General features: G+C 33.4%; 1 protein-coding gene across 3 annotated transcripts in view; it reads right to left on the bottom strand.

Annotated features, from left to right (window-relative positions):
- The window catches only part of CDH10 (cadherin 10), a 93,617-nt gene that overhangs the window by 11,194 nt on the left and 56,152 nt on the right, over positions 1-26,271 (bottom strand). For all 3 annotated transcript variants that reach the window (XM_038127397.1, XM_038127396.1, XM_038127398.1), the window contains 6 exons: positions 22,143-22,437; positions 12,208-12,327; positions 11,417-11,584; positions 6,225-6,412; positions 3,111-3,364; positions 1,435-1,571 (listed from right to left, as the gene is read on the bottom strand). In XM_038127397.1, the coding sequence (XP_037983325.1) occupies positions 1,435-1,571; positions 3,111-3,364; positions 6,225-6,412; positions 11,417-11,584; positions 12,208-12,327; positions 22,143-22,437 (1,162 nt within the window). The remainder of the gene's footprint in view (positions 1-1,434; positions 1,572-3,110; positions 3,365-6,224; positions 6,413-11,416; positions 11,585-12,207; positions 12,328-22,142; positions 22,438-26,271) is intronic.

Genomic DNA, 26,271 nt, shown 5'->3' with positions numbered 1-26,271 from the left:
TTTCTTGGAATTCTGCTATGTGGCAGCTAAGCAGCATATGATTTTTAAACATTAATGGAACTGGATAAGTGACAACAGTAACAGCTTGTTCCAAATTACTGATTTTCCGCCCTTTTCTTCTGCTTTAAATAAAACAAAAGACATTTAGGAGGAGCTGGAATTAAATTGGCTTCTTATCAGTAACACCTTTGCTAAAGAGTGTGATGTGGATCTTTTTTGACATCCTGAATTATTTAAATTTCCAGGTTTAGGATGCAGTTTTTCATAGACTTCTGTATGTTTGTACTAACTTTCCAAATCAGTTCTAACACAGCTTTCATTCTGTCATGCTTCACAGGTAGCATTTTAAAATATTTAAAGATCTAAATCTCCCTCTTCACTTCTTTTTCCAAAATTACCATATCTCTGTGGAGAATGCTAGCTACTCCAGATATGTCCACAATGTAAATTTGCTCTAAGTTTCCTGTCAAGGAGATAAGTTTAGCACTGGGATCTAGTCATACAAGTTTCATCATTATATAAATCTGAAAATATTTCATACAACATGTGACAGCACTTTGAATGGTTGCAAGCTCAGAACAAAGCAGAAAAAAAAGGTTTTTTTTAAAAAAACCTACTTTAAAAAAATTTTTGTTTTAAACACAGAATGTTTAATTGGCAGGACACAATGTTCCATTTAGTCCTCTGCAGTGTAGCTCTTGCCAGACACATTTCACTGCTGACCAGTATTTTTTCCTTTTTTTTTTTAACTGATAGAGAATTAGCCCTTAAAAATTAGTGACTTTGAGAGGAAGTGATTCTTAGATACTGATTTCAAAGATCAGTCTTTTGTCCCTTAGAAAATTTTCTGTCCATTGATTAAAGCTATTCTCAATAATGTAGTAGGTTTAGGAGGATATCTGTTCTTCTCTTTATAGTCTTAACATGAAAGTATCTACAGACTTGTGTTTTAAATGGTCCAAGAAATGCTACAGCTTTGGGATGAAACTGAATGGAACTTGTAAGATATATTGATTCTAAGAGCTGTAGGTGTAGGTACCATAAGAAGAGATAATGAAAGTATTTCTAAGGAAATGAAGAAAATAATAGAGACAAAACCATAGATTACTATGCTAAACTCAGCTATTTTAACAGCAAAATCATGTTATTGTCCTCCAAGAAAAGGAATAAAAAGAATTACTCCAGTCTTAGAATTCAATTGGCTAACAGTCCAGAAGGAACTTGGACATTAAAGGTCAGTGATGGAGGTAGGTGAGGAAAAGAGCAATGAGGAGACAGTTGCTGTTAGCTACCCCACAGTTCACTTTTCCAGAACATCTAGTATAAAGGGACAGGGGGGAAATAAAGGAGGGATATTTTCATCACAAAGTTTCAGCTGTAACTTTACAAGCTAAAGAAAAACTGAAAGGAAAAAGAAAAACCAAATTAGCTTACTAATCTCAGCTGCTATAACACTAAGATTGTGCCATTGGGATATCTCACGGTCAAGTGGCTTAGAAGTATAGATGGACCCATTTCCAGAATGAATGTTAAATATCCTGTCAAGGTCAGTGTGACGATCCAGAGAAAACCTGAATATGACAACAAAATAAAAAGTATCATCAAAATTATAAAAAGTCAAAACATATATTTCGCAAATCACTACAGGTTTTATGTTCTCTATGACAAAGGTAATTTTGAAAAGACATGTATTTAGTTTCTATAAATACTTCTGAAAATTCTGAATGTTAGCTCCATAGAACAAGAAATAAAAATTTTGATTTTAAGAATGTGATACAATAGTGTAATATTTGATAACTGGAGCTTTTACAAGAATATAGGAGAATTATTTAAAAAAAATCAGAATTTCAATTAATAAATAAATAATTAATTTAAGCCTGAAAGGAAAATGGTCTTTGATATACTGTTTCTTCAGACTGAGATTGACAACTAATTTACAAACTGTTCAAAAGTATTGGTATAAGCTCAGCTTCTACTATTTAGGATGTATTAATTCACTAGAGATCAAGATAAAAAAATGTATACAAATAAGGCCACATGCAGAACTTTCATGCATAGATGTTAAAGGATGTTCTATATTTCTATAGTTCTATATTTCTATATTTCTATATTTGCTATACTTCTGGCAGGCATGATGTCCACCAACATGCTATGGTAGTATCAGAAAATTTCTCTTTCCTCTTTTTTTTTTTCTTAACATTGCCTTCGAATTAAAATTGAACCTTTGATTTGGAATTAAACGTAGAATTTTGCCAAATATAGAATGATTTTTAGAATATGTGTCAGAATTGGGCCAAATTTTTTAAAAAGTTAAATAGTACACTTGTATAGTAGAATAGAAACAAATGTTTATGTTTCTATGAAAAATTATGTGTGATCAAAACTGTTCATCAAGTGCATCTGGTTTCATTTACAGTACTTAACTAAATTGAGCCAAATAAAAAAATGCTGTTATATGAAAATTACATCTATATGGTTTTGTTGGGTGTTGTTTGCTCACTCTGCTACACACAATTGCAGTAAATATGAAAGACAAACAAATAAAACCCCAATAAACAAGTCAACTCCAAAATTAATATAAAAACAAGAACAAAGAGAGGAAATTAGATCAGCCAATGAAAACTTCTGACAGTGCAATAAAGACTTAGTCAAACGTTTTTGGTTTTTTTGCTACTAGCTTACTTTAATAACTCTTATCTAGAATAAAACAAAAATGTGCTATTTTCTAGAGAAATTATATTTAAGACTATTTGGCTTATATAATAAGCATTTCATTTTATTTCATACATGATAGTTTTATTAAAGACTAGAACTTCTTTCATCAGCACTCTAAAAGCTTTTCACAGTGCAAAGTAAAAAGCAATCCTGATGGGCCTACTTGAAATCAAGTTTTTATTAACTGTGGCACTGGAAAATATTTTGTCTCTTGTGTGCAAGTGAATTTCTGTTGCCTGACATATTTTTAGGTTTACAGATAGCACCATTCTCAATTCTGTCTATCTCTGGGACACTAATAAATAATAGGAAAAAACTCTGTGAAATCGATGTTGTATTGCTATTTATCTTAATTTCTTTAGCAAATAATGTGTTTACAAAGAGTGAAGTGTTACCTTATTGGACTTGAGGCAGAATCAGGATCCCGTGCCATTACTGTTCCTATTATTGTCCCCAACTCAATATCTTCATGCACCTCAAAAAGGTAAGAAGACCTGCTGAAAACAGGAGGTTCATCTACATCTTCTACAGAGATTTTCACAATAATTGTGTCTTTGAAAGGCCCAAGGTAATAGAAACGGGGATCCACATGGGTATTTTCAGCTTCTACTTTCAATGTATAAAGTCGTCTGGTCTCATAGTCCAGTGGCTAAAAATGAAAAATGTGATAAATTTTATTAAATTAGATTTACATATTGGCAGATGTTGACCTATGTACATAATGGAAACTGAAAAGGGCCCAAGCTTTGTCAGATCCTGACCCTGCATTGTGGGAACACCAACACAGTTAATATTTTCCCCACCACAGGAGTCACTTTGTCTAATAAGAAATCGCATTGTTTTTAGAAGAAGTATCTTTGTCTGTATATTAGTTAAATTATCTCAGCATGAATGAAAAAAACATTTTCAGTGCAAATTAACCAATTATTCAGGGAATTTTGCAGCTGTTTCACAAAAATATGGATTTGAAATAATCATATAACCTTTTAAAAAGCTTGAGATACTGACTGGAAATAAAAACATTCCAGAACAAGGTATTTAACACTAATGTTTCATTGGAAATTCTATAAACTCCTGGATAATCAAAAGGACCAGAGTATTCTTATTGGCAAGCCCATATAGTGGGCCTTAAATATCAAGAATGTTTTAGGTGTCTTTTGAGGAAGGTGTGTGTGTCAAAGCTCTCTATATTTAGAGAAACAGTGGGGTTTAATCTTGTTCCTTTTCATTTAATTTAATGAATCCGACATCAGAGGGGTTCTTTTTTTTGAAAATATATTTGACATTTTTGTCAGCAATTCCTTTTTAAAATGGGAGGAGGAGCAGTTCACGGTTATAATTAGAAATAATTTTGGATAGAAAATAATTCTATTCCTTCAAATTTTTCTAGCTGTCATAGATGAAAAATGTTAGGTAATTAATGATTCTAAGGAAATGAGCAAGCTGAAATTCTACCTTTCTGACACAAAGAAGACTTTATTAACTCCCACAGATTCTCAGAGAGATACAGAACTGGTGGTTTTCATTCATCAAAATCGGTGGTTGATGGCTTATTTTTTTCTGCCTAGATGCTTTTAAATACTAATTAATGTTCACTAAAGATGCCAAAGTGACAGGTTAGATATTTAAATACACTATTCAAAAGCAGAAAGATGCAGTCCAGTGAAAGAATGTGTTTCCCCACTGCCCCAGACTTGTTTCAAAAAAGTAGTCAGAGCAGATGGGAGAGTATCTATGAATACAAATGAGAAAAACAACTATTTAACCTAGATCTGAGGCTATTGCTCTGTCTGTGAAGTGTATCATTCAGCTGTTAAGGGACACTGGCTTCAATCCTAAAAGCAAAGAAGACATGCTAGTCCTGATTTATTCTAATTGGTTTAATCTGGCAGAATATGCACCATGGATATGTAAACTTGCTATTACAACATTCACATCCAATTTGGACAGCTTGTCCACCTACAGTGCAAAACATGAAAACCTGTGGACTATACAGGCATTCCAGCACATCCACAGTAATGGAGGAAAGTCTTGCCCAAATATATGAAATTGTGGAAAATCACTTATTTTGTCTGTGAGAAATTGTATAGAAAAATTTGTATAGAAAAAGTTCTTTTACAGCAAATAATAAATTCAGACTTAATAACTTGCAGGCTTTGTAAAGGAACACAAGTTATTTGTAGTTATTCACCACTGAAAACAGAAATTACAATTAAAGTGGATAAATAACAACAAAAAAAAAAGAGACTATTTTAATGAATCAATGAAGTCAGCATTCTCATCTCCTTCCTTGCTTGTTAGTGCTGTTGTCTGTGGCATTGAATAAACTACTTATTCATGACTGAGAGAGCATCCTGAAAAATGCAAATTCTGTCAGACTATTAATAACAAAATCAGAAGATCTTGTTCATTAGTATTTATTGACAGTTTTGGAACCACTGTATTATAATTTAGGAAATTTCTTGTGCTTGATTCAGCTACTAGACTTTTTTTTTCAAGATGCTATTGATTTAATATAATTGTGTGAAAATCTGAAGCAAGCAAGAAAAGAGCATCTCAAGAGAAGTCTTCACAAACTTGGAAAAGAAAAAAATAGAAGACCTCAAACTTTGTTTTTTAAGGTTTTTTTCCCAGATAAACAACTACACTGACTATGAACTTAATAAAACACAGAAATTATAAAGGAACACTCTTTGCAGAACTTCTTTCTTCCTTGGTTGCCATTATCAAGAGATGTGAAGGTGTCTTTTATATCACTGTCTATTTCATTATTTTATGCTTAAGGACATTTGTTTGGAAAGCTAATATAAACAATGCTTTATCTTTAAAATGGTGCCTGAACTCTTTGAAGTTCATCTCAAAGTCCCAAAGATAAGGACCATGGGACTTCTGGAAGGGAAATTTTTGAGGAGTAGGAAAGTGGCATTTCTACTTGTGAGATCTTTGACTTAGAAGACAAGCATCTGAAAGTGCTCTGACAATGCAAGACAGAGGGCAGAACTAGAACTAGCTCTGGACCAGGAACAACACCTTCATTACATACACATTGCTCATGTGGCAGCCCTCCCACACACTGGAAACAGGAACAAAATTCATGTCTGCGTTCTGGCACACAGATCTCATCTCACCCAAATAGATGAGAATCTCACAGAGAAAGAAAATCTGTGTCTCTTATTAGTGAGTGAGCTGCTGATTTCTTGCTGAAGAGAACAGGTTATAGAAATACTTAAGAAGTCTGCATTTGAAATCACTGAGATAATTAGTGCAAACACATTGGGGCTGGTCCACTTTTTCTTACAACAATGCTTTGAACCTATGCTGCATCTTAGACATGGTCACCACCTTTTATTTCCAGTTCATCTTAAAAGGAAATAGTACCTTTCAGTCACTGATAGGGGATGCTTGCAAATGTTAAGCAATTAGCATGTGTTATCACATAATGTAGGCAGTGAACGCTTGTGACATAACCTTGACATCAAAATCATTTAGTGAATGCTGTTAATAGACACCTTTCGCACAGTGATGATGCCTTCCTGTGTGTCTTTCTGTGTCACAATATCAAACATATCAGTCCCATCGCCATCTATAATTCTGTACTCTACTTCTGCATTTTTTCCAGTGTCCGCATCTGTGGCTTTAACGCTGCCGATGGCTGTTCCAACTGGGGAGGACTCAGGAATGCGGAGATGGATGGTACCTGTCAAAGAGACAAAGAGCCATTCAGGACCCCCACAAGCCAGTACACATGCATGAAATAACACTGTGTGACACATTAGCTGATAACATAATTTTGTGTATTTTTTTGTTCTAGAGAATTTGCCATTTAATACCGAGACAATGGACAAAATACAAGGCAGACAACTATCCAGAGGAAAGTTTTAAATATGAGACTGAAAACAAAATTGTAGAAAAAACATTTGTAGAAGATAAGGGTTGAGAAAGATCTTTATTCTGTCTCAGAGAAGAATCAACTATATCTGCACTCTTCTTGCCTTTCTTTTCCTTGTAAGTTTCTTGTCCTCATTTTTCTTTTATTCCTGAAATATCATCTGGAAAGACTGCTTTGTGTTCTTGCCAGATTTCATTCTTATTTTTTACCCCTTAATATCTAAGGGCAATGTTTGAGATATATATTACATGTATTTTATCATGGAAGCAATAACAAGAATAGAATTCCTTGATTTTGCTGGCCAATTCCATGCAACAAGACTGATATTTCAGCTTTCAAAATGAGATAGTAAGATACCACATTAAATAAATTTGAATAACACATTAATGCAGGGGGAGGTGTTTTAAAAATCTGCGAGCAGAAATTGTGCCTATACTTGTTAAAGCAGTTAATTCATACTTAAATAGGCTTATGAATATTACAGTTCTTGGTTTGTGCTACTTTTCTTATCTCAGTTATATCCCTTTATGGTAGTGTCACACAGCTGATAAAATACATAGGAATAAAACTGTCATCATCAGACATGCTGCAGTAAATTGAAATAAGTATCTTACCATACATTTTAGCATTCTATGTCCTAGCCTTACTGTGAAAACTGTAAATAAGCATTGAGATATTTGATCCCATCTCTTGGAACATACGCTACAAAAACACGTGGGGGACATAATGCGCTATGAAGAATTCTCAGAAAAAAATATTTTAAAATTAATGCATCTACAGTTGTCATTCCAAAGATGAAAGTAAATTCATCAAATCTCTCTTTGAAAACATTTTCTTCTACGGCCTTTGTTAAGTTTACCAAGATTTTCTGTTCTACTTAGAGACTACCTAAGTTAAAGGAGTTAGAGGTATGCTTGAAATAACACAAAAATAGAAATGGTAAAGGGCAGCAACTGCAACAGTTAAAAGCTGGACAGCCTACACAAAAAGCAAAACATAAATACATTGCCCAGATAAGTAGTACAGAAAAGTCCATTAAGGGCATATTAGTTTTGTGCAATCAAGAAGAATCATGGGGAGAGATTGGCATGGTTGTATGGGAAGGTCACTGACAATGTGATTTTATCATAACTCAGGAAAGCATGAGGCATTTGAGGATTATTGGTGTATTACAAGCCAGCTACAGAGTGACACTTACTACAAAAAACCCTATTATTTATTGGGTCATTAGGGATTTTTTTCTGCTTCTACAGTTTGTTTTTTTTTTCTGTTCTATTATGTTATTATGTTCCCATTTGACAGATCTAAAAAAGTGAAAATGCAAAAATTTAAAAAGAAATGCATTCACATTTAGTTTGCAATTAAATGTTGAATGAAAAATATTGAAATATTTAAATTTAATTTCTTCATATAATTTTACTTAAGCATATTTTAATATGAAACGGACATACAGCAGCAGAATGAATTCTTTATGGCCATGTACACCCCACATTCTATTTGTATGTGTTTATTTTTCCTCGGTCACATTTTGATATTCAATTGAGTATTTTATCCTGCATTTTCTCTAACATTTTCATTACCTTTCTCTAATATCTAAACCTGTACTACTTCACTAGTAGAGAATCTCTCTCTAATCACCTAATGGTAAAAAAACAAAAGAAAAAATATCCCCAGTTTAGTACTTAAGCAGAACTGTAGGAGACTGGTGAAAGACTGCTTTTTTTTATTCTCAATTAATATTTATATGTTATAATTATTTTTATGAGGGGTCAACTAATCCCCAATTTTTTTTTTAGCACTTAAAACTATATCCCTATGCCTGTGGACACTACTTTGACTCCCAGTGCAAATACCCTAGTCATTATTTAATCTACAAAGTGCTAAGTGCTCATATCATGGATTGCTAATAAGGTAGTGGAAACAGAGAGGGAAAATAACCAGAAATTTATAATCTGAAAGATAATTTTTAATCTAGCCTATCCATTTCTAGAAATCTCCACCATAGTATGAGACACTTCATTTTATTCCTTTTGTCACTGAATACATTTAATGCATTGACTAAGTATGGGATGCAGTGCAGCTTTGGACACTGTATCAGAATACCAAGTACACCAAAGTTGACTCATCCTTGCAAAACTTTGCTGTCAATCTTATTTCTCTCTTCTCAAGGAAAGTAGTTTACTCTTTGCATTTACTCCAGTGAATGATGTCCTTTCATTTGTCTGTCAGGAAAAGAAATGGGAGGATCAAGGAAAAGAATACTTTTCCATATACTAAGGAGAGCAGAAATCAGCTTGAGGATTAAAGTCTACACACTTGGGATTGCAAATACTTCAGTCAGTCATAAAGAATGAAAAACCAATCTCATTTTTCCATTTACCTTTCTTCCCATTCACTCTTGAATAGGCAGATAATGTAAGGGCAAATATTATAAAGTACTACAGGCTATAGTCTCACAGGACACATGGGCTGCCATAATTTAGGTGCACTGAATTTCATTCAGACTCAGGCTTTTAAGTCCATAAATCACACTTCCCATTTATCACTGATCAACACTATCTCCTTATGTCTGAGAACACCAGGAAATATTATAGTTGAAACAAAGATCCAGTGTCTGAGGTCTTTGAAGAACTTTCTATAGCACCTTGAAAAAGTTTTCAGTCTCATCACCAGTGTTATCTAGGTGGCTTTTAGTACATTTTTAAGAAAAGAAAAATATTCTGAAGAATCCTTGTTTCATAATGTAAACAACATAGGAATTAGGAATTCTTCTATTTTTTTTTAAGAATGTATGATACAATACATAATGTCAAATTTTGCACAATTTTAATATGAGTTTCTTGTGGGAGACTTATAAGCTGATATTAAACATTTTATTGAAGCATATAGCTGTAAAATGCTGAGTCCTGTGGAAACATAATAGGAATTCAAATACTTAGCCTGATAATTTATAAATCTGATATGAATATTGTTGTTTCATTAACTTAATACATCTGGTTTTTTATTATTGGAAAAGTATAAGAATAATTTAACTTAATCAGTTTCAATTCCAGCAGTCTCATTGAACTCTGTTAAAATCATGAATCATTATAATGGCTATTTCCATTTTGAGCTTAAATATATATATTTTTTAAAGTCAATAGCTATCTTTAGTAAAATAGTCATCTTTATAAATATGTCATCTTTATAAATGTCTTAGTTTTCATCTCCAATGAAACGTGCATTTAGATCTAACAAAGAAATTGGCAGAGAGAAAGTAGAGAGAAAAATCAAACAACAACAGCAAAAGCCCATGAGAGCAAAATTAAATTTCTTTAAAGCAAATGACACATCTGATTTAAACTGACATTAAAGAAAAATGCAGAGATGCTACATCAAATCCTTCTCTGTCTCAAATATAACATTGGAATCCCAGATAAGTCATGTTAAAATGGTCTAGAAAGTTGATTCTAAGTTCTAATTTAACACACTATTTAAGAAACAAGAAAAAAGAGAAAAAAGGAATAGTATAAATATGCACTTTTGAAGCTTCTATGCTGTCTGAAGTTTAACTGTTTTTTTTTTTTTTCCCTGCTAGGCTTTGAACATGACACGTCTTTGTATAATCTTCTTCAGTGTGTCCAGAGAGGAGTAATATAGTATTCCTGTCCTACACAACAATGGAAATACCATAATCTTCTATAGACAAATGGAAACAATAAAAATAATAAATAAAAAATTATGGAAAAATGAAAAATGAAATTATAAATTAACAATAAATTCTGTTCAGAATATGATCTTTGTAGAAATGCACAAATTCTACTTACTCAATGGTGTATGAATTTTTTTATTTCAAGTGTATATATGAAATTACATGCTGATAAACATCTTAGCTGAACGCATATATATTAACTTTAATATTAAATTGAACATAATTATGTACTCCAGTTCTGCCATAAGGAGCATAATTTGAAGCTGATTCTGTTATTTTGATCAAGAAGAGTGCATCAGTAACTACTGGATTGAGTAGAATTATACAGCGTGTATAAAGTGTGTGGTGAAAATACTCTAAATCCTTTATGTATTAAGTAAATCTAAATCATCGTGCAAATATTGCAACTTCAATTTATGCAAAAGGCTTCAAATGTACTTAAAATGCTTAACTGTTACAAGTTCAATGCTACATAGTTTTATATTTTCATATCAGATAGAGACCAAGAATATTTTTACATTTTGGTTTCCGAATGCAAAGTCTTCACAGTGGTTATTATCAAAAGGCAAAAAGCATTATAAAAACCTTCACTAAAGCTGTAAAAAACCCGAAAAAAGTTAAATGTAATTTGCTTTAATTTGGGAAATTTTGTGTGTTGTTTTGTAGCTCTATAGCTGAAAAAGTACAAATCTGTCTGATTCCCTTTGAGTAATTTCTTTTCCACATTCTTTATGATTAAATATTTAAGCAGATACCTCAATTCAAACATTTGTGCATATCTAGAATTACAACATGTTTTATTCTCCAGTGGGAGAGCATGTAGGATTTAAGCAATAGGTAAGGAAAGCAAAAACATTGCTCTAATGCTCTTACGAGTCCATCTACGAGTCCACTCCCATATTCCTGGGAGGAATTCCAGGTTTACTGAAGTTATATTTCATCATGTAACTGTTTCTTAAAAAAAAAAAATGTTTTAACATTTAATATACCCCTTTAATAATAATAATCAGCACATAAGCCTTTTGTTTATGTGTGCCCCATAATCTAGATTTACTCTAAATTAAACCAGATGGTGATTGCTTAACTCTTACAGCACAAGTCAACTATTAAATGCAGCTTACTCTGGGGGAAGCGAGGTGGATTGTCGTTGACATCAGTCAGTGTGATGTTCACGGTGGTGGTCCCTGATAATCCACCCATCTGGCCTCCCATGTCCTTTGCCTGGATAACTACTTGGTATTGCTCCCTGTTTTCTCTGTTCATGTTCGGCAACGCAGTCCTGATGATGCCTAAAAGAAATAAATTGGAAAACAGAATTGCTAATAATGTATTTGTTGCTTATGTGCAGCAGTACGCTGCATCTTGTTTATATTAGTCTTGAAATAAATCTCTAAAATATTCATTTAATGTTTCAAAGAACAAATTTCTCTCCAAAAGTTTTATTGTAGTCTTATAATTACAGTAGTCTTTATTACAAGTTGTGTCTTGGTTGAGTACTTTTTCTACATTACAGGTACTTTTCCAGTTTCATGCTAAAAATGCTTCAAGATATTTGTGCCAAAGGTTTAGGAGAAAGATCACCTTCTATTAATCTAAGTAGAATCATTAGGGGAAAAAACCCCAATATTTTCTAAGGAAAAAAAAACCACTTTATGCCTGTCTTTATCAGAAATGTTGTTATTTAAATCTTAAGCAATAAATAGTCCCACTGTGAAATTACTTATACTTCATAATTTCAGATGTCTTGAGTTATTATATGTATTATAAAAGTTGTAAATCATAAGAAAAAGCAAGAAATGCTCTTTCATTTCAGGTAGTGTTTAATTACATTTTTTATGTGATCTAAGGTCTTTTAAATTAAAGAAATTTTTTAAAGTTTATGATAAATAAAAATAATGAAAATTTTCATTACCTGTTTCTGGTTCCACAGAGAAATATGGCTGCCCTTGAAGTATGCTGTAAATTATTCTGGCACTGTTTCCATATGAAGGATCATCAGCATCTGTAGCTGTAACTTGGACCACAGAAGTACCTGAAACATCCAAAGCCAACTTAGTTGCATATGACACTATATGGAGGTGTCAGAGTATCAATTTCCATTCCAACAGACACCAAAAAAAATTTAAGCTAATGATGATTAGATTTTCCAAATATATTTGTAATCTTCTAGTCAACATTAGGTACATTCTTCCTTATTCCAGGTCTCCTACATAAATTGAAAATAAACTTCCCTAATCCCGCAAGTGTGATTAAGATTTAATTAGAAAATATAAACAATAGCTGTGTCTGAGCTGAATTCTTATCCTTACCTAGCTACAATAATTTCATGTATTCACATCCTCTTTGTAGAAGACATTTTTTAAATTGGAATAAATACCTTCATTCCATTACCTAGAATGGATTTGGGGTGTTTTTTGGTTTCTTTTCTTTTTCTTTTCTTTTCTTTTGTTCAATGATATCAGGATGATATGAAACAACACATGCAGGAAGGAACATGACAGAAAAAGATGATTAAACAGGTCATTGGTACTTGTGAAAAACAAGTCATCGGTTCTGCCTGCTTTCTAAGTGTTACTATAGATATATCTTACCAGAAGAAACACAGTCATATGAACTTTGAAATCTGCTAATTATTTAGATTGCAGAAAATTTCCTAACCTTAAAGACCTCTAAATTTTAGTAGAATATACCAATCCTTTGAAACATGAAATGCTTGCCATTACCACTGATAGTTTTTCCACAATCAAAATATTTTCTACATCTTGTTCAACTCTTCCATCACAGAAATAAAGTATGAACGAGGATCCCCCCTATTGTGCATCCATAAAGTGCAGACACTATTTTAAGTATATAGGAAAGAATTGAAAAAACAAAGGGAAAACAATAATCATAAGCACATGACTGGCTAGCCATGGGCTAGTCTGAGGATCAGAAGACTTCAAAACTTGTTTCTCCTTTTATCCCAATTCCTTCAAAATTCTTTTCCTCATCAAATATGAAAAAACGCACCGGTAAATCCAGGACCCTTGGCACAACTATTTACTCCCTTTCATTATCTGCATTGTCTGTCTATGTTACATAGTTATTCTAACATATATAGAAAAACAAGTAAAAGTAATTGCTATTTCTCCATTTATTTGGGAATTTATGACATGACATCAAACCCACTTTTTAAAAGTAAATTTTTCAACCATAGCACCAATATCAAGGGAATAAGCACGTGCCTAACTGTTGAAACAGAGATGAGTTCTCCAAAATGCTAGAGAATCAAAATACTTGTTTCAGTGAGTCCCTAAAAGTACTGGCTTCTCATAAAGAAGGCAAAGTGGGCATGCATATTGCTGGTTTTATTGTTCCTATTAAAATGGAGTGAATCATGAGTTTAACAGAGAAAAGATCCAAACACAAAATAAAATTTTAAAAGATAAAAATTGCTGCCCAAGTATAAAGAAATTAAGAGAAAATAACTTTATATTATATTAAAGATTGCTTTGGTAACCATCTAGAATATGGCTGAATCCAAAAATCTGAACTTTTTTTAAATAATAAGAATGTGGGGATAATAGGTCTGTTCTAAAAGCATTGTCTCTATGATTCACAAATGTCTTATGTCTTCAGCCACACTGAACTTCATGTACAGATATATGTCTGTATAACTATTTTGCTAAAAGGTGAATAGGTCTGTCTGTTTAATATATTTAAGTTTCTGAAGAGAGTTATCTTGATTCTGAAAAGCACTTTCAGACCATCCTACTACTGCAGACAAACTGCAGTGCTAGAATGTATACTTGTTCTTAAAAAATACCTTCTCTGAAATAGCAGTTGTGTAAAAGAAGGGTAAGACAAATCATGTTCAATAACTGAAGTGCTGCCAGTTAATAAAAAGGAAAAAAAAAAACAAAAAACCCCAAGCCACTGAGTACACTGACCAACATGGAATTGTGCAAGTAAAGTTTACAACTCCTCCATTTCATATCCATAACAACAGACAACAGTCATAATCAAGACATCTGTCACAACAGCATGATGTGTTTATTAGAAACTTCTACACTGTAAATACATGAAAATAAATACTTTGTCTCTCTTACATGTAACTGAATAATTTATTTTTTCTAGTTTTCACATTTCCTTCATTTGTGAAACTAGACATATCTATTAATAGGTCAATTGTATGAGACTTTTCTTTCATTTTAGTTAAAAAAATATAAGGAAAACCAATTTTGAAGAAAAATTCGGAAGGAAACTGAAGAAAATGTTTAATAAATTAAAATATATATTTAAAACCATTCAATTTTTAATGTAACAATATGTGTCTAACAGTTACTGCTGTCTTATTTGGGTGTCATAATGAATATATTAATTAATATTCTCAGTGCACATGCACATGAAACAGAGCAAATTATATAATCTATGCTGCATATATACACCCCCCCCAAAAAAAAACTACCAACCTATCAGAAACTTTTGAAAACTGTAGATTTGTACCTATTCCCTTTAAAGTTTGTGGAAAGGGACTTGTGCTTCTTAATTTCATCACTATCACACCATGCAATTGGTGGGTTATGATCAAGACAATGTACACTCTATTACCCATAAATGCAGTAAGAATGAATTTTACTTTTTAATGTTACCTCAGCTCTTTGTTTTTTATGGGTTAGGTACCTGGGAGGAGAAGTGCAAGAGCACTACTACACTTCCAAGTGCCATTCAGGATGCAGAACTCCCCTCTGATCTTGGCCTTGCTATGAGAGGAAAATAGATGTTCTCCCTAGGCTTCCACAGGGGGATCAGCAATTCCTTAAGAAACCTGACAAAAGCCACATCAAGAAGTGAACAGGAGTAGTGCTATCAGTGTATGAATTACATTCTGCACATCAGCTGTCAAAGCACCAGCTGGTTTTGCTTTGCTTCAGTACACTGAAGACCATTGATGCTCAATGAAACAAATGTATTGTTTGTTCTGATTTGAAATCTGGAGTAGAAATCCAAAGGCATTGAAGATGATAATTTATGCCAGCGCTTAAAAACTACTGTGTAGGGATCACTTAATGATCATCACTTGGTCTAGATCTTGCTCTGTCTTTTACATAGTCACAGGCTACTTCTGATGAGCTGGTCTTCGACCTTCAGAATTTAAAGCCTAATCTGAACTCCATAGCAGTGCATAAAGGAGACAGTGATTACATACAGGAGAGATCGAGATGGACATTTTACAAGGGCATAGGACAAGGGGGAATGGCTTCAAACTGAAAGAGACCAGGTTTAAATTCGATATAAAGAACAAATTCTTTACTATGAGGGTGGTGAGGCATTGGAACAGGTTTCCCAGAGAAGCTTTAGCTGTCCCATCCTTGGCAGTGTTCAAGGCCTGTCTGAGAAAAAAGGTCAGTAGGTGACATCCCTGCCATGGCAGGGGGATTTGAACTAGAAGATCTTTAAGGTCCCTTCCAACTCAAACCATTCTATGAATCTATGAATAAGGCACCATCTATGTTATTAATAACACACTAGTGAATTCTGTTATTTTCTGCCCGCCTAATTGCCTATTTTACATACCATGAACTAGAATTAACAGTGGTAAACTTGGCCCAGAAACAAACAGCCTTTTGTCAGATTATTGTAGTTCTCAGAAGGCATATTTTAACATAACTTTAATTATAGTGTTTGACTCTCCCTAGAGTCTAGGACTGTAACAGTAATTAATATATTTGGCCCTTGCTGCTGTTTTCTGCAAGCATCTTCAAACACAACACAAGTATTTATGACTTTGACCTCACAATTCATTTATGATGCATACACATTAGATAAAAATCACTGGAAATAATTATCTAGGAAAAGGGATCCACAAAATATCCACTGTAGAGCTGGATTCTAAACTTAGGTTTTGTTTTCTTTACTCCCATCTGAGTTACGTGATACTTAGCTAGAGCAAGTACCCTCTATAGTAAATTATCCATACAAATAACAAGCCAAATTAATAGAAATTTTCTGCTCTTTTTAGTGGAAAAGACAGGAAATAATGACACCTATTTTCCCCGGAAATAATGACACCTGTTTTCCTCTGAAATAATCTATTTCAAGCTGCAGAATACAGAAAAGAACTGAAAAGGACTGCATGTTCAGAGAACTCAATGTCAGAAAGATCTCTGACTACAAGGTAGTCCTGTAGCTTAGAAAACAGTAAGTTGCAAACAAGCACTGGAGTAGATAATTTCCTTTCTTTTAAGATGTCCTTTTTAAGGAAAAATAATGTTTTAGCTTGGTGAGTTTTTGTTTTGGTTTTGGGGTTTTTTTAAAACTTTTTGTTTCATCTCCTAATGGCAGGATTTGTGCAGACTGAAATAAAACTCTGTAAAAAAATTAAAAAAAATCCTGATTTGGGTTTTTGAAATGTCATAAGTCAGAAGATGCAAAGGGTTTGTTGAGTGAACTTTATATGAAAAAAAAGATTGTGAAATATCTTGGTAGGAAACCAGAAGGAAGAGGCAGAGAGGCAGAGAGGCAGAGAGGCAGAGATGACTAAGCACTGGGAACTGGTGAATAGCACTAATGAGGGAGCGTAGAAGAAGCTAAGGTAAAAAGTTAAGCAGCTCTAACTGCTGTCTAAAGAGAAAGAAAAACATATAACAAGAAGTAGAGATGACAGAGCAACAGGGCACCCTGTACATCACATGTAAACCCAGAAGGAGGTTACATCTTCTGAATCATATATTGATATCCCTAATTTAGAAGCAGAAAAGTTACAAGATGCAATAAGGATAAGGAATGATTATAGAATATATAGGCTGTGAAGATATATAAATATCTAAAAAGAGGTCTAAATAGAATGTTCGGAAAACTTTTCTAAAATACACTAATAGGCAAATTCTACAGGAAAATCCATCTAGAGGAACATACACTATCTGCAGTTCAGTAAAGAAATCTCCAAACGAGCAGAAAGAGATAGGTAAAAAATATGATGGACAGAGCAGAAGACTGTCTTCAAAACTGCAAGAATATTCTGGGTCACAAACTCTGAAAGTAAGGAAAGGAAAAAGTGAAAGACGATAAAAATCCAGCAATCAGTACAAAGACTTCAGGAGAATAAGTTGTCTTCTCGGGTATCGACCCAGCTGCAAGATCCTGAAGTTGGCCCATTTATGTCTGCCTTTTCAATGTTTAATAAGCAACAAAAGAAAGATGAACAAGGCAACAAAGAATTTATGGGCCTTTGTCAAGACACTCTATTTGATAATAGAAATAGCCATATCCTCCGGTGTCTGTCTGATTAGTACCACAGCTGGAAGAAGAAATCAAAACTGCTCTTGTGGTCTGAAAGAGGCTGGTGTATGGCTACATCATGACTTTATAAAGTTCATGGATGGAGGCCTATGGAGTAGATAAAGTCCAAATAGTGTTTTTCTGACTTCCTGATCACCATATCGTTCCTTCTAGTACAGGAAACTTCAGGATGGAGCAAACCCTGTACTCCAAGGGTGCACAGATTTCAATCACTTCAAGTTTGTGGTATATAAGCATTTCATTATTTTCTTTGTTTGATGTGATACCATGTTTGTCTTCTTTCTGGTATCCAAATTAGTGCATACAAGGTTCATATGAGCATCTCACCATTTCAGCTGCAGTACAGATGTGTAGAAATAGACAACACAGTGGCAAAACTGCAGAATAGTTGACTTTTTGGGTTTTTTGACACTTCTTAAAGTAGAGATAAGATTAAGCCCATTTGAAACAGTTATATTCAGTACCAGGATAGAGAATGCAGTCACCAGGTGGTGGCCAAGGTTTTGAGAACACAGTCACAGCACAACATAAATACAAGGCACAGGTACAAACTGTAAGTTAGTAGTCATTTTAAATACTGATATGGATTTAAAGTATACCAAGAAAAAAAAAGAGTAAATGTTTATTATCTATTAAACATCACTTTTGTGGTGAAAATACATGTAAAAGATTATGACAACTTCCAGTTGGAACTGGAACTTCCACAGGAACTGGAAACAATGAACAAAGAGAATCATTCCAGTGTTGTGTCCTCCAATAAGACGCATGACATCTGATCTCTATCTGCACCATCTATGTACACAAGGTCCTCTTTCACCTTTGACAGTGAAAGTGGCATGTATTTTATTTTTCTTTTCACCCCATTTTACTATACTATACAATCCTACTTTTATATATAAGGATCTTTGTGCAGTTGTTTGAATAAACTTTAAAAACATTGTTTGGGTATGTTTATGTGTCTGTCTAGAGGTCCAGCCTTTACACCTGATTGATAGTAAACTATTGAACTTAGATGTACCAATAGTAGCAGGAGTGCAAGTCATCCTATAAAAATATTGATGTATTTTTGGTAGATAATGCTATCATGGACTCATATACTGGGTTGGAAAGGACCCAAAAGGATCATCAAGTCCAACTTTCTGCTTCTCATAGGACAACCTAAAACTAAACCATATGACTAAGAGAAGCATTCCAGACACTGACACTTTCATGGGGAGCCTGTTTCAGTGACTGACCAATCTCTCAATGAAGAACCTTTTCCTAATGTCTAATCGGAGCTTCCCTTGGAACAGTATCCTATTGCAAATCAGCAGAGAGGGGAGATCAGCACCTGCCCTGCAAGGGCATCTGTGACAGCAAGGTAGTCATGGAAGACATGCACCTGCATGACTGGGCAGGAACTTGTCACTGTCCTCCACTATCCCTGAAGTCACTGCATTCAGAGAAGTGGAACAGAGTGAGGATAGGGAGTCCTTCACATGGTGTTCTCTCTGCTTGGCAAGTCTGTCCCAGGAAAGGCAGGGTGTGGTTCCAGCAGTATCTCTCTTTCTCAGACTCCCAATATATAGCATAGTGCCACACCATGTTGACTATCCTGGGTAAGATAATGAAAATATTACAGTCCTGATAGTACCACACTTTTTATAGAACCACGTAACTCATCTCTGTTCAGGTAAGGGCCATAATAACTTAGCTTTGTAATTTCTCTTTCTGGTACCTATGCTGTGAAAATATTAATATCATGAACTCCTCTTAATGTTTGCAGACATTTATAGAAAAAAATTAATTGTTTCTACTTTCTCCCAGAAGTGACTACTACAGGGGACATTCAATGGAATGTGCAATTACATCCAAGACTGCAATTTCTATCTGCATTCCTCACATCAAGCCTGACAATTTCTTAGCCCATGGCCAACAGTACTGGGTCAGTAATGGGGTGCTCACAATACTATAACTAAAAAAATAAAAATGATCCAGAGAGAGAAAAATGGAGAAATGTAGGAATTTCCTCCTATTTTCCTTTGAATGAGGAAGTGAAATTGTAATAAAAAATGTAATTGCTCCCTTTTTCATAAATTTCTCATGTAAGTTGCTGTACTAAAAATTCCTGAATTTTATGATGCCAGAAAAAATACTAATTGAAAAATATTTTGTAATATTGATGTGATAATATATTATTGTTGTACCAAAATGTGAAGAATTTTAACATAATGACTTCACAATTTCTGATTAATTCTATTTTTCTCAAAAATGTTATGCAGCTTATTCTTTTAGATTTCTCTCCTTCTTCGCTTAGCCTTCAGTTTTCAGATTACAGAGTAGATTTTTTAAGTTGGAGAATTATGAAGAAATGAATCAACTTTGATGAATACTTTATAAAATCACATCATTCTCTCATGGACCACAGATGAATATAAACGTCTAGGGAGCAGACATAAAACTAAAAGTAATAAGGCTAAAAGAAATGCTACCTATCAGGTAGACAGTCAGTCACTAGCAGCTGAATGACTATATTTATAAAATCCAGGAACATGACAGATTTGAACTGAGTTGTAATTATGCTAATTATTACCATTTTATTGACAAAATGAAGTCCATTGGTTTCAGCACAGCTATTTATGTAAGATACAAGGTTAACACACTAAGTACACCCAAGCTGGTGTTTTTGTTGCTCTTTGTTTTTCTATCAATTATTGTTTTCTAAATATTTTTCTTATCATATTATTTCATTTCTTTTGTTGTTTTAATGCTGACATTTTGCAGTTTCAAAATTTTATGATCTATGTACTGCTGTACAGATACACTGGAACCTTGTAATCTGAATACTTCGGAAGCATTGAAATAATGCTGTGAATGTTCAAGAATACTTAAAGAAAAAATGTTATTTATGGAATTGAGACTGATGAAATGAAGAAACAATAGCTTATAACTTAGTATTATATAATAGCATAATATTTTATGAAAACACTGCATAATTTTCTTATATCTTTCCAGTCATGTTTTAAACAATGCATTTTGGAATTTACAGAAAGAACATGAGAAATAAAATTGAAACTCTGAGACACTCTTTTTCAACTCTCCTGTAATCTTGCCATATGCTTCTCTAGATAATGCTCTAGAAATGTTCTTTCAGGATGCACTTTAAATATGCTCTGCCTAAAGCTGTGTATGTTTATGGAAATTTAGAAAACAGACCAGTACGTTAGTAAATTGGTATTACATTTTGTTAGATTTTGGAACAGTAAAGTTGGAAGACTTTTCAGTTCTCCTCTTTATATGGGCTGATTTAATGAGATTTCAGTACAGGCCTACACAATTATCTGTCAGATTTTGTTATCTTTCTTTTTAAAATTTATTTTCCTTTACAATAAAAACCACTTGCTGAATGCTGGAATTTTAAAAACTGATTCAATCACAAACTGAAAGCAGATTGAAATAGCAAGATACTATTACAAAAGAGACAAGAACAAAAAGCTATTGGTATTATGTTTCCATACATTGCTGCACAGATTTGCTGAGGCCATTCTCTTTCAGTAATTATGTATTTTTTTTCTCTTTTAGCATTTTTCAAGGTCCTGGAAAGTAAATACTAAATCATCAATACCTCTATATATTAAATGTCTTAAAAACTTATTATCTCAATGGGCTAATTTAGTCATCTAAAATACCTGTTTGACCTATTCAGGCAGTGGAAGTGATTAAAATGGTAATAATAGCCTAAAATTATATTGAATGAATTGTTTGTTTTCTGAATTTTTAGAACTTAATATTACAGTAACAACACTTATACAATTAAATAATTAATTATAATGTTAAAATAAATGTAATATCTTTTTAAGTTTTTAACAATTATTCTTAATGAATTGTATGCACTAATATCAATAATAGCTCATATTTCAAAATGTTATTGATTATAAAATTCACCAGCTAACATGATCCAGGCCACAGCTTTGTAGTTAAGACAGGAACTGAAATACATTGCAAAGAGAAGAAGGATCAACTCAAACAGCTGTTTAACATTCATGAAAGTGTGATTCGTGGATGGAGTGAAGGGAGGAAGTGAAAGCACAAGAGGATTTGTCTATACAGTAAAAAAGTGAAAGAAAAGAAAGAGGGTGTCTACCTTCAGACAGTGCATCAACAGTGCATGAGTCAATATAATTCTCCTCACCCACAGAGGGAGTGGAGACAGCTCTCCATTCAGAGCTTATCACCACTGGAAACCTCCAGTGAAAATTAAAGAAAAAAAAAATTGAGCTTTCAACAGGCTAATTTAGTCAGCTTATTCTAACAGTTCCTAAGGAGGAGGATGATTCACCATTGCCTACTATCTATAATATTTATATTCCAAAGAACTGTAAAGCCAATAATTTGGATATTCCAAGTAGAAACAGATCATAAAAATCTGGTTCTGAATGCCATTTTAGTATTTGAACAAATATGTCAAAATTAAAAATACTTAACTCATCAGGTAGAATTCTGCACACACTGACTTTTGAAAAGATGGGGAAATAATTTTTCAAGTAATGAAGAAAAGGAATTTGTGCCTCAGTACGGAGAACTCACCTACTACTGACATTTCAGGAACACTAGCAGTGTAAACTTCTTCTGGAAATGTTGGTTCATTGTCATTGATGTCATGGATCTTGATGACAAACTCAGACTCAGGTTCCACTGGTCTCAAAGTTCTTCTATTGATAGCTTGGGCACGCAGGGTGTAAAAGGCTTTCTCTTCCCTGTCAATTCTCCGAGTTGCATGAATATCTCCTGTTTTCTCATCAATTATAAAAAGAGTACCAGCTCCATCTCCTGACAAAATATATTTGAGGGATCCGTCTCCCTTATCCTGGTCAGAATGAAGCTGAAATGGAAGAAGACAGTACTTTGTTTAGAAGCAATTAAAAGAATGGTTGTTTTTAAATATCATTATTATATTTTAAGTTGTTCTGTATGCAACATATGTGGTTGATAACGTTAAGAAAGTAATTTCTTTTCCCTACTGACTGACAGCCAGTTTCCTAACTTAGTTCCAAGAATCTTTCAGCTTGGCATGGAAGATTTTGCTTTTGCAGCAACACCTGTTCTCTGCTAAGAAACCTCTGCACCACATTCTTAAAGAAGATTTTTATGTTAATACTGACCTTTTCTTTCCTTGAAGAGATCCTATTAAAAATTCACAACTGCTGTGCTAGTTGTAAATTCACTAAGCAGATAAAGAACATGGCTAAATACAAGACAATTAAGGAAAACAGAACCACTGGTTTCATGATTTTTTTTTTCATTTAATTTCATATTATCTATACTCCTCCCAAATTAGGGAAAATTTACTTTTAAGTCATTATCACTTGCACTCCATCAACTAATGTAAATAGACTAAAGGAAAAACACCCAAATTTATTAAGCATTCCTCATTCATTTAATACCTATTATTTAAGTTGTATAAAGCTTAACTTCACATATATAACTTGCAGTCCCGACTGCTTTTAAATGAAAATTTATTCAATTATGCTTCATTGTTCAGCACAGCCACATGGATGATGGCTCATTTGATCTTTTGGATACATTTAGCATAATTTCTCTAAACACCTTATTGGAAAAGTCTTTCCAATCTCGTTGATTCCGTAAATAACTGAAAGAATCTGGCACTCAGATTTATTTTCACCATGAAATATATTCTTTTTAGTAAACTTAGTTTTGAGTTCAGCAGAAGGATCAAATGAAGTAGAAGCTCTTATTACAAAACTGAAGTGCAAATACATTTTTTTTAAATCACACCCAAGAAATATCAGATATTCCAGTTTAAGAACTGGTGCATTTTTTTCCTTCTAAAAATATTTATTTGCACATCTTATAACAGCATTGATTAGATCCATGGGAAGATTATATTTATTCATGTGAAGAGTTTTTTTTTTAAATTTAAGTCTCCATTTCAGATGATGAAAAATATTATACATGTAGAATAGCATAAATATCACCTTTGCTATGCAGCCATGAAAATATTTCTCTTTTTCATCTATGATACCCTCATATTGTCTTCCATAGTATCTGTTTCAAGTATTAGAAGTAAAAATATTTAATTATTCTGGTTTCGAATTTGTCTTTCCTTGTCTTTTGTGCTGAAACCAAACATACAGTGTGGACTGGTGGGATAAGCCAAAGTCAAACAGAAGACTTCTATGTTGTGAAAAATTTTCAAACACTGAATATTTCCCACAGACTTGATGTTGTGAAAAATTTTCAAACACTGAATATTTCCCACAGACTTGATATATGTGGAATAGACAGAACTCACCAGGCATCTTGGATCAAAGCCTTCATGGTAGAAATGTGAATACTATCATGTTCTGAACTTTGATTTTATACATGAAAGTATTTGGACCTATTAAACTTTGCTTACACTACACACGTGCATGTTTACTTTACAAAGTGAGTATTTTCTTACTGTTTCTTTTCATTCTACAACAAATAAAAGAAAAAATGAAACTCCACCAAACAAAGAATAGGAAGGTAGATGTTAAGAAAAATCCTTTGCAAATAAATATTTTTCTTTCTTCTCCTTCTGTTACTTCAGATGACTTCAAAGTGAAGGTTGCAAGCCATTCTCACATCTCTTTTTAGGAATGAATTTTTAAAATGAACTTTAATCCCTCCCCTGATGGCCCACAAAAATTGTGACCTTTCATGCCTCCAATTAACCCTTTCACCCTTCTTTTTAAGGGACTCGGCAGTATCTTCCAAGCTGTGTTCCATTTTAAAATGTCATCTAGTGTAAGTAGTCCTTGAGTGTTTTCTTCTCTGTGTCTTCCTAGAATAAAATTTCACTTCAAAAACATTTTGGTCCTAGGAACTCAATGCTGGTCCATGACCACTCTATGAAACATTTTCATAGCAGAATTATGAAGAGCATGATAAGACCCTGCTCTTCCTCAGACTTGTGACAGAAATATAAAATAAGGTCCTGTTTGAGTGAGATCTTTAAATGGACACATTGCAATTTTCCCAGATGCTTTCCAAACCTAGGTCTGGTATTATTAATTCCTGCAAAAGTTTACAATAGTGTATTGGTGCTGCAGTGCCTGTCCTTTGACTCAGAAACCAATAAGCAGCCTGGCAAAATCCATTCTAATACATTATCTCCAGAACAGAATAACTCCATGCAAACAGTTCCCAGCAAGAGTGTCTGGCCAGATTTAACATATGGATGAAAATTGTTTTGGAGAGTAATATGTAGCAAAACCATGCCAGGAACTTGTAAAATAATTTAGCAATCCCAATAATCATATTCTGGTGCCTTAAAATATTGCCTGGAACTTGAAGCCTGAACAGTGTGGTGAAGGAAACTAAATCAGAAAACTAAGAAAATCACCGCACTAAAATAATGAAGCTTTTGAACAGATATATTTAGATCCAATTTAGCATGTATTTAACATAGTTATTTGTCTTATATGTAAGGTACTATCATTGTTGATGATTTTCCATTGCCTCTCCTCTAGATATGTGTAAGTCTTCGTAAGGTGATTTAAAAATGGTTTTTATGCCCACAAAATCATTAACCTATTACCTCTGCCAAATTCAAACTTCCTACTTGTGTGGGGTTTTTTTGTTTGTGTGGTCTGGGGACTTTTTTTGTTTGTTTGTTTGTTTTTCCCCACACATATATCAGACAAAAGTCTGGAAAGGAATATAGGACTTTGAGACACCCACATAACGACTTCTAGGGAGCCGAGATTTGTGCTTCACAGTAACATAAAAGGAATACAAACCTGCATAGTTAGAAGAACACTTTAAGCTATAACATTGTGTTCTCTAAAAAAAATATTAATAATGCCTTTGGTTTGGTAATCCAATTTAAATTATATGTATCTATATAAGAGTCCAGAGTTATGGTAAAAAACTTCAAATTCAGAATAATCTTTCAGGTCTTTTTGAGTGATCAGGAAACACAAAGCTATAGATAAAATGAGCAAGTCTTCCATACATAATTCAAGGGGTGAAAATGCGTAGTATAGTTAAACAACAAAAGAGAATACCTCCCATTTTGTTTTTTCAGTTCTTAATTCAATCCAGATGTTACTAAAGGAATCAAGGTGACTAAAGTCTGCCCAAGGGGCTTCACAGCCTTGTATGGTGAATCATTACCCAACTTTGAAATGCATGAACACTTTGTCAATCAGTGCTGCAGAGTTTGGTTTTTTTCGTTTTACTCAAATACTAAAAAAATGTTCTGTGAAATATTTCTCTGCTACTTTTAGCATAAAGTGTTTCCTATAGTTATTTTAGCTAATGGGCATCTGTGATTCATGTCAGCCAAGCTGAGAAATGGAAAGACATCTGTTTCATTTAGCAATTTCATCGCACAAAATGATCAGCTGTGAAGATGTGGTTTTGTTTTCATATCTGTCACTGATATTTTGCAAACTCCTGAATTTCTTGCTGTTCTTCTGCAGAAATACTTCCCTTTTCAGCTGCACTGGTATACGTATTTTATGCATATTTTTTCTTACTTTATAGGAAATCAGAACGTCACTTGGTATTATTTTATATAGCCCTGTTTCATCATACAGTAATTTCAATTACCATGAAAGACATTTTTGCTATATCTTCTATCTAAATTGGTTGAACAAACTTTTTAATCCAGAAGGATTTCATATAAATAAAAAAGGAAGATCTTGTTAAATGGAAGATATTATTTAAA

Source organism: Motacilla alba, chromosome 2 (assembly GCF_015832195.1).
Source record: "Motacilla alba alba isolate MOTALB_02 chromosome 2, Motacilla_alba_V1.0_pri, whole genome shotgun sequence".
NCBI classification, from domain to species: Eukaryota; Metazoa; Chordata; class Aves; order Passeriformes; family Motacillidae; genus Motacilla; species Motacilla alba.
The sequence above is the reverse complement of the archived record's forward strand: the minus strand, read 5'-3'. Positions and strand labels throughout refer to the sequence as shown.